General features: G+C 33.6%; 1 protein-coding gene across 1 annotated transcript; it reads right to left on the bottom strand.

The window, feature by feature from the left end:
- Positions 1 to 1,116: 1,116 nt before the first annotated feature.
- Positions 1,117 to 5,691, bottom strand: LOC114742508 (alternative NAD(P)H-ubiquinone oxidoreductase C1, chloroplastic/mitochondrial). The gene is made up of 11 exons (XM_028930752.1): positions 5,480 to 5,691; positions 5,079 to 5,278; positions 4,576 to 4,671; positions 4,028 to 4,094; positions 3,762 to 3,945; positions 3,275 to 3,368; positions 2,950 to 3,162; positions 1,857 to 2,261; positions 1,677 to 1,753; positions 1,453 to 1,556; positions 1,117 to 1,362 (listed from the first exon to the last, which is right to left on the bottom strand). Exons 1-11 carry the CDS (start codon positions 5,526 to 5,528, stop codon positions 1,223 to 1,225), a joined length of 1,629 nt encoding a protein of 542 aa, XP_028786585.1. The 5' UTR covers positions 5,529 to 5,691; the 3' UTR covers positions 1,117 to 1,222.
- Between the last annotated feature and the right edge of the window lie 4,217 nt (positions 5,692 to 9,908).

Below are 9,908 nucleotides of genomic sequence, written 5' to 3'. Positions count from 1 at the left end.
TACATTTAAAGGTCGGAACAAAAGAACAAAAGTTTTTGAAAATGAAAACATTGATGCTCAGTTAGACTTTTTAAATTATAATAAATTATCATATTATAACAGATTAGAACACGTTTACTTTTCCTCTAATTTCCTTTCTTTTGGGACTGTAAATACTTTCCTCCAATTTCAGTTTTCATTTTATCTTGTTTTATTATCTGAACTTAGTTCCCCAAGTCAACTAGATAACTAATTTAAATTAGTTGAATTAGTTATTTGTAACAAATATGTATTGATTTTCTTAAATTATCCTTATTTAATCACATATATTGGAACTATATTGTCAAGTTAATTTTACTCCTGAATATAAGACATGTTTCTCATATTCATCAATTTTTTCTAAATTATCCCTATAAATACTCCATCACTCATATCAAGTAAAAGAGGAGAAAGATATCAAGAAAGATGATTATAACATTTCAACAAAAACAAGTCATATTTTTTATAATTAACTAATTTACCTAACTTTCTTAATCAAATCAAATTAGTTTAATAAGCTTTACATTAATTATTAGAGGACTACTTTACAATCAGTAAGGATATTTTTGACATCACATTATGAATTTTGAAGACAAAGTGAATTAAAATCTTATATCTAAAACCTCCAGCTGGCTCTTATATTTAGGGTTGAAAATAATATTAAATATCATGACTGATTTCATCAGAATTTTCATCAAACGAAAGAATTATTCGATAAAAAAAATTAAAAAATAAAACAAAAGGTCTAAAACTCCGGTTAATATTTTAGAAATAATTTCCCAAGTTTTGTGGGCAACTAATAACTAGAGAAATTCAAATTCCCCATAAAGTGAGAGAATGCATATCAAACAAATAAAACTAATTTTTTCCCCCCAAAACTAGATTCTTCGAAAACTAACAGAAATTCCTATGCCGAACACACCATAATTATTCCAAACGTCTATTTTCACACAATTATCTAGTATCTCATATTACAAAATCAGATTCAAGTATTGTCAAGACATTGTCAAATCCAGATGTCCAATCAAAACACCTGTTTTTTTATTTAAAAACAATGAATTCTTGTGATAAATTTTAAATCTTTATACAGAATATCACCAACGAACTGTGACTATATAAAAGAAAAGGGAAGACAGCCATGGCATATTAATACCATACATAGAAGATTGTCTTCAACATGGAAGAAGCGTCGATTACAAGGGAGCTATGAACCGGAAAGAACCTTGGTTAAGGTGCTCTGTAGCGAAGCCACTGAATCAATGGCAGATTTTGTGAACCAGCTGATCCCTACTTTAAGCCTATGTTCATCTGTTGGTAACCTCAACAAATATGCTAGCTTCCTTGCTGTAAAAATAGAAAAGCTCAATGCTTTTTCATCCCTTAAAAAAGGACAAAGAAGAGAATATGAATTAACAGAGGATGGGTCAAACTAACCTGTATGACCAATCTGACCATCTAAGGTCAGTCCCTCAATAAAACTGGGAGAAATGGCAGCATCATTTCTTCCCAGCGTCATCATCTCACCCAAATTCTGAAACCTAAAAGCCATTACAGAAAGGATTTCACATCATGCAAAAAAATTTGTGAACTGCGGAAATGTTGAAACATTTAGTTTTCATGTGACAGATAATAAAGCTTTACCAGAGAATAAATATTACCTAAATGGTAAAAGTGGACGGCCATTAATCGCAGCCCAAAGATTCCAACCAGTAAAGTCGGCTTGCTGAAATGCAACCTGTGGAAGCAGAGGATAACAAATCAGCAGACAAGATAGTATGTTCTCAAGATTTAGTGATACGTCATAATATTAATATCATCTCATAGGATGAAAAGTAAACCTGTGCAGTGGCTGGAAGGATCCGTCCACGTGAATCTCTTATTGCAGAGGAGTCACCAAGAGCAAATATCCGAGGGTGGCCCTTAACACGAAGAGTTTCATCTGTTTCTGCTTGCCCCCGGCCATTGAGAGGAAGTGGAGATGATAAATCTGAGGGTTCTATCTGAGTAAGAGAAGATTTAGAACCAACGGTCCACAATACCAGATCTGCTTCTAGAATTCTCCTTTTTAATCCCCTTTGAGTAGGTTGCAACTCCAAAACAAATTTATCAGAATCATATACAGATTGATTTCCCTGGTTTTCACCTTCCCCTGTCAGGGTATCTGAAGACTCCAAGTCACTCACCCTCTGAATGCAGCGGACCAGATAACCCAATATAAGTTCAACCTTTCTGGATGAAAGAACCTGCCATCCACAGTTTTATTAAACCTTTTAGAAAATAATGTTACTTCGGTAAATTAGAGGACTTCGAACTGAGATGTATTCTGACACCATGATAGAAGAGATGGCATAGCTGCATTCAAAGAAGCTGCAGAATAGAAAGCAATGGGCTTTGCGTTGATTATCTCAAAGCTTCACATGTCAGAAATCTCTTTAACCTCATCAGTAGCATACAATCTTATGGGTAATTCATGCGGAAAAAATATCTGTGATTTCAAACTGCAACGATTAATTGGTCTTTTAGACCTGTTTACTCAGGCATCACCTAGTTATGTCTGACTACAGAGAAACACCAAAGTCCTAGCTCATCCCTTCGGAAACAAATACAGTGACCATCTTGCATTACAGAAATCAGAGTTACATGTCATCACCCCAACCATTCCTCGTTAAAGCATTATATTCTAAAAGTCACTAAACAATTAAATACAGTTTAACATTTTAAATAATGCTTTCACATGAAACTGTTAACATTGATCTGCGCCATTAAAACACAGACATTTATTAAAACAATTTTGGGGAAAGCCAATATCTGACTGAACTTACCAAGTAAGGCAATACTAAAATCTCAGCACAGAGTACGCATTACCTGTAGTTTTTTGAGTTACATAAAATAGACTAGCAAATAACATAATTTAAACTCCAGTTTACTCACTTTCAGTGCAGCTTCCCTATTGCCAGGCGGGGCACTCGGGCAGATCATGTTTTCAGCATTGATTGCTCTAACAATCCCTTTGTCCTTTAATCTCTCTGCCACTGTAGCAGCTAACTCAACTCCAGAGTAACCACAGCCAACAACTGCCACACTGATTTGGGAATCCTTACCAAAGTATTTTCTCTCCAATGTTTTTAACTTATTATTAACTTTCTGTGCCACAAGAAAACCAGCATGTAAGTCTAATATTATAGGTTTCAAGCTACAGATAACTGCAATGGCCCTAACCATTGTAGAAATGGTCCATTTTCACTGATGCACTTACAATTGCATCCTCTAGTGTGGAGAATGGCAATGCAAACTCAGTTGCTCCTGGTACGAAATCAAGTTTAGTCTCAGCTCCCAAAGCAAGAACCAGCCTGGCTGTCCAGTGTGAAGAAATGCAAGTTCAAACCAACAGAAGCGATGATACAATATCTACAATTCAAACCACATTACTTCATTTAAATGGGAAATGGATTTGTTTTTCCTTGTCCACATTATTCATATATGGAAGAGCACATTGCAGCATATGGCATCATAGTAGGATCCTGCCTCTACATCCTAGTCAGAATTTAGACGCATGGGCTTCAGCAGGTTCACCAGGATAGCCCAGAAATGCCCTGATTAGTAGGTTGCTATTCTTTCACAAATTTAAGGAACTAGTAATCACTTCAAAAGGGAAGATCAAAACTTATTATTTGTGTATTGTACATGGAAGAATTGCTGCCACAAATCAGTAAAAGGAATAGTTTAAACTAAGCAAATTGTACCAGTCATATTCTATAGAAAGGCCACTTTCAAGATGCACGGTTCCTCCACAACTAGAGGCAGGCTGTCCATCCATTCCAAAATGATCAGAGGGCTGCAGAAGTTTAACTCTGTCTTGCAAAAACTGGACACTAGTGTTTGCCAGCAAATCTAAGAATCGGGGAGCTATTTCCCATTCATCCACTTCTGCACGCCATAACTCAATGTTAGATCATCTTTCATATAAATCACAAAACTGTAAAATTTTCTTAGACAGAGTACTGCCCACCTCCAGATAGAAGCTCGTACAACATCGGCTTGAAAACAAAACGTTCACATTGGTCAACAAGAAGAACCTGTATCATGACCATAAAGAAAAGTTTCCATTTAGGTTTGCTATAGCATGTTCCTCAGGTCCTTGAAAGTTGTGATATATCAACAAATACAGCTGTCTATTGCAATATTTGAATCGAAGGAAAAAAACAATGGCTCCATTAAGATCCAGCAATGTCCTAAACCATCATTCTAAAATGGATCACATATGCAAGAATGAACTAAAACATTCCAGTCTTATCCAAGATTGAACTCATCAACAATATACTCGGACAAGCGAGACAGAGAGAAATAAGAAAGAAAAAACAGACAGTGGAAATTATTCTAAGGGGAAAACAATTTGAATCTTTTATTGCATCCACAAGAGAAAGGGACTGTAAAACCAGTATGACCAAAAGCAATGTCTAGGAGTTCTCAAAGACTATCATGCCAAAATATAAGGCGTCTCGGAAACTTGTTAAGTCAGATGAGATGAGATGAGATTGATAAATAACCACGACATACCTGCGGCTTTTTGTCGTCAGACCACACAAGCGACTCCAACCTCAACGCAGTATATAAACCGCCGAATCCACCACCCAATATGCACACCCTAGGCTTCTGGAAAAGAAGAGTTCCCGTTGACTAATAAAGATGACCTTAAAAATGTTTCATCATTTTAGCCCGACAAAATGCATACAAAACATCTTTTTTGAATGCCAATTTTAGTCAATCATGCGCACATACGGAAACCTTAAAAAGGAAGCTAGGTAAACTTAAGAGATGGCTCCTGGTTGAGCTAGTAGTATACCATCAAGCATCCCTCACCAATTCTCAGAAGCATGCAATATCATGACTGTCGATAGATAGTTTTTAAAGCTATTTTAGCCTTTTTAAAATCTCATCAACAATCTAGTGGAGGCGTAATGATGCCAAAGAACCACCACAGTAAAAAACAAGAGACCAACAAATTGTTTCTTTTTGATGAAATATATGTGACATCACGTATGAAATTTGAAAGTTCCAACCCTTGTATCAGGCCAAACGTAGTTCCTCAGTTTCTTTTCACTCTCAGATATCTCCACAATATCTCCATTGCTGCGATTTGTCCCGGAAGAAAACAATCGTACTTGCAACCGTTTCCTCGGAGAATTTGTAAATAAGAACGACTGAATTCCCCTACTTCTGGAAAAGCCCGGGAAACTTTTACTCTGTTGCACTGACCCGCCTGAAACAGCCAAACAAAGAAAACACTGTAATTAGGATATTTTATATTATTATTTCCAAACATGCAAAAAGAAACCAACAATAAATTAAAAATTTACTTTATCAAGTTCGACTTCTTTTACTTTTCTCTTGTCAAGTATCGGGAGTGCTTCATCAAATGATAAATAACAGAATATGAAAGAGGAAGAAGAAAAGAGCATACGCTGGAGAGCCAAGAATGTGGCTGAAGCAGTTGAGGCAATGTGAGCCATGACGAGATGAATAGAATGGCATTCAAATAAAATTCTATCGGCAGTTTTAGGGTTTGTCGATGAAGAAGAAAGGCACGGGCCAGGCGAGACAAAGGAAGCTACGTATGGCTTTTCTGCTTCCACGATGCGCTTCCGTTGCGTCGACGGTGAATCGCGTCGTATAATCGCGATCCTGTAATTTGTTATTCACTTTGATTAACGTGAAAATTGATTATATTTCCTATTTTTTATTGCTTCCCTTTGAGAGGTTCCCCGATTTCCTGATCATTTTTTCCTTACCCTTATCACCTACCACTACGAATCAATATGAGTATTAAAATATTAAGGGTTAAGGTACGTCTAATACTCCAAACTATTTACTTAGGTATTTTCAATGGCCTAAAATAATTTTAGGTGCATCCAGTGTCTTAAACTAATCAAAATGGTGCGTTCATATCTCAAGCTAACAGAAATGTTATGTTTAACCGTTACTTTCTTAATTCAGCTTAAAGTTGACCCTAGATATTCTACACGATAGACACATGGGCACCTGATGTGTATTATTCTTACTCAAAAGTCAATTTATTTAGAAGAAGAGGAAGGAAATAAATTTAATTTTGAGGTAGAATAATACATATCAAATGTCCATATGTCTACCATTTAGAATATCTGAGGTCAACTTTAAACTGAATCAGGAAAGTAAAGGTTAAACATAACATTTCTGTTAGCCTGGGATATGGACGCACCATTTTAATTAGTTTAGGACACTAGCTGCATCCAAAATTACTTTAGGCCACTGGACGCACCTGGGTAAATAGTTCGGGGTACTGGGCGTACCTTAACCCAAATATTAAATACCTGAATTTATGATAATATCACTAATTTATAACTATAAACTAACTAATATATTCAGAACTGTATTATTTTTTTCGTCATAGCTCTTGGATGATACATTCGTATTTTTTATCATAAATACTTTACTGAACGCACTTCAAACTATTTTTTCATGTATCTTTAGGGTTCACAAGATCAATAGAAATATTATGTTTAACCGTTAATCTCATAAATCAGTTCAGATTTGACCCAAAAAACCCCATTTAGCAAATTACCGATATGGTTTTTGCTTACTCAACATTTAGTTTTTCTTTTCTTTTCTTTTAAAGCTTTTAATTTTTGCCATGTTGTTTTCTTTTAAAACAAAAGAGTAATTGATGGAGTAACGCAGAGCAAAAGAGAGAAAAAAAATTAGGGTTTAAGCTTCAACCCCATCTTCCGCTGGCGGAGATGAACGTTGTCCCATTCCAAAGCATAAAATTGACAAACCAGCTGGTGAAAATTTGTGGGCTGAGTGTCGTTTTCTGCTTCTTCATCATTTGTGAAAACATCTCGCTCAAGTACATCCCGGTATCTTTTAATCAGGCCATTGGAGCAACCACCCCCTTTTTCACTGCTGTTTTTTGCTTATCTGGTGAACAGGACAAGGAAAGCTAGGTTTACTCACGCCACTCTCGTGCGTATTGTTGCAGGGATCATCATAGCTACTGGAGTAATAAGATTTTCATCCTTCGTTTTGGATTTTGAATCATTCCATTACAAATCAACACTTACCCCAATTGATTTGTTCCGTCGAAGAAAACCTCTAGGTCCCCCAACGAAAGATGGGGTAGAAGATTGAACCCCTCTCTTGCTCTGAATCAATCGATCTTTAGTTTTAAAAGGGAAAAAACAAAATAAATTAAATTTTGAGAAAGCAAAAAATACACATCAGCTGCCAAGTAGGATTTTTTGGGTCAAATTTGAACTCAGTCATGAGATTAGCGGTTAACATAACATTTCTGTTGACATGTGCTGTAATATCCTAAATTAATTTTTAGGGATTTATGTAAAAATATATATAATAATATTTTATTATAATATTAAAAAAATTCAAAAAAATATTTTATTATTATAATAAAATAATAATATTTTAATATATATTATTTAAAAAAAAAAAAAAGGGTCACAGCTTGTCACAGGTGCACTATTTTAATTATTTCAAGCAATTAGGTGCATCAAAAATACTTCAGAACATTAAATATACCTGAAAAAATAGTTTGAGGTGCTAGGCATACTTTAACTCTATTTTAATTCACAACCTCATATTTAAAAAAAATAAAAAAAGGTGCTTGAGGTTATTCCCCGACAATATTTTAATATATTTGCACTACAAAATGCATATTATATTAAAGACCAGATAATCTAACTAAGAAACTCTTTTCTCCCACATCTGCTAATGTTTATTCATTTATAGGAACTTAATCACCAATAATTTTTTTGGCCTTCTAGGTTTTGTTTGGTTGGAAGGTTTTTGGAGGGATGGGAAGGGAGGAGAAATTGTGTTTGGTTCAGGAAAAAAGAGGGGAGGGGAGGAAAATTTTTTTGTCATTTAGTGCTCTCCTCCTTTCTTTTTACTTCTCTCCAAAATTAGGATTTTTTAAAAAGAAGAGAAATATTATATCTTATCTTGACTAAATTACCCATATCAATTTTTTAATATTTCAAGTTTATCCTTTTCAGTAAAAACTTTTTTTCTTGTTTTTTTTCTTTTCAGCTCCTACTATTCTTCTACGGGATTTTTTTTAACTCCTTAGAGGTTCTTTTTTCTTCTACATATGTTTTTCTCTGATTTCATCATTTCTCATGTACTCTATCATTAATCTTTCATATCTTTTCTTTTTGTCTGATCTTTCATCTCATTCATTTCAGTTTCATTTTTTTACACAAAACTTTCTGCATTATCTAATTAAGTATGTGAGGTTGTGCACATTATATAATTAAGGATGCAGTAGTTCAAAACTTGTAGCATAAATTTATTTATAATTTATATAATATGCTAAAAATTATAATTTTTTTATTGACATTTATTTTGATATATGATTATTTATAATCTATTTATTCTCAAGGTATCTGGTTTTTTTATATTCACAAATTAGAAAATAATAATTATGATATAAATATCATAATAAAATAATAAAGAAATCTAAATAAAGAGGTAAGGATATATTTGTTAACTTATAATTAACTCCCTTCCATTCTCCTCCTGAATCAAATAAGAAATCTCCCATCCCCTCTCTTTTCCTCCAACCAAGCAAAACTCATACTTTTTCCTCCCCTCCCCTCCCCTTTATTGAACCAAACAAAGCCCTACTGATGAATAAATAACTACGCCTGTATTTTAAATGAATGATAAGTTTGAAATACTCCTCCAGTCTTTAATATAAGATCCATTTAACTAATTTGATTAGATTAAGAAAGTTAAATAAGTTAGTTAATTATAAAAGATATGACATGTTTTTCTTAAAACACCATAATCATCTTTCTTAATACCTCCTTTCCTTCTTCTACTTGATTATAGTTGAGAGAGTATCCATAAGGGTAATTTAGAGAAAATTAATAAATATGAAAAATAATTCTTATATTTAGGACCAAAACTAACTCAACAATTGGGTCCTATATTAAGGACCGGAGGAGTAATAAAAAAAATATAATGCCAATATTTATTTTATAAAGGAATTTATTTCGTTTGAAAGTCTAACAAAATACTTCAAATTTTTATAATATCTACCCACTATTTGTCAATGAAATGAAGCTAACAAAATATGTCAAAATTCACATAAGCTAAAGAGTCCACGTCTAACTATTTATTTGAGTTCTACTCTAATCAAAGCCAAATAAACAAAAATGTTCACAAACAAGAAAGATTAAATACTACCTCCATCCTTAATATAAAATCTTATTTGACTTTTATTTTGGTCATAAATAAAAGATTTCAATTCTCTTTATCTTTCATATTTATCTATCATTTCCCAAGATAATCCTTCTGATAATGGTAGTTCTAACTAATAAACTTGATTAACAAGAATATTTTAAGAAAAACAATACATATTTATTAGAAATAACTAACTTAACTTATTTTCTTAATTTACTCAAATTAGTCAACCAGCTCTTATATTTAAAACCAGATGCAGTACTACAAATAGCGGAATAATGAAGAAAATGAGAACATAAACGCAGGATTACATTGATAAAGTAGTGGGGTTTACATCAAACCCATTAAACACTGCTTTCTCATTCACATTTTTTCAATCCATCTTTATATTTCACTCCACCATAATCTTTGCAAAAAGGCCTGAATAAAATCATCAGTTGCAAGAAGAAATTAATGCCTCATTAAGTCTCTCAAATGGGAGGGTCTAGTAGAGAAAGACCCATCAATCCATCATCTTCCAATGTCACGGTTCAGTACATAGCTCTAAAATCGATTTAAACGTTGGGGAACCGATTTATACTCTCCTTCCAACATAACCCAAATTTTCATTCTTCGCTCGAATATACCCTACATGTCATATTTTACACTTCGAA

The sequence above is a fragment of the Neltuma alba genome, unplaced genomic scaffold (genome assembly GCF_004799145.2).
Source record: "Neltuma alba isolate B1F8T4 unplaced genomic scaffold, ASM479914v2 tig00003792_pilon, whole genome shotgun sequence".
NCBI lineage: Eukaryota > Viridiplantae > Streptophyta > Magnoliopsida > Fabales > Fabaceae > Neltuma > Neltuma alba.
Note: the sequence above shows the minus strand (reverse complement) of the source record. Positions and strands in the feature narration are given on the sequence as shown.

Coding starts and splice junctions, on each gene's coding strand:
- LOC114742508 (XM_028930752.1), bottom strand. CDS start 5,528: ATGGCTCACATTGCCTCAACTGCTTCAGCCACATTCTTGGCTCTCCAG. Junction 1,754..1,856: donor TCCTTCCAGCCACTGCACAG/GTTTACTTTTCA, acceptor CTGCTTCCACAG/GTTGCATTTCAGCAAGCCGA. Junction 1,557..1,676: donor CGTCCACTTTTACCATTTAG/GTAATATTTATT, acceptor AATGGCTTTTAG/GTTTCAGAATTTGGGTGAGA.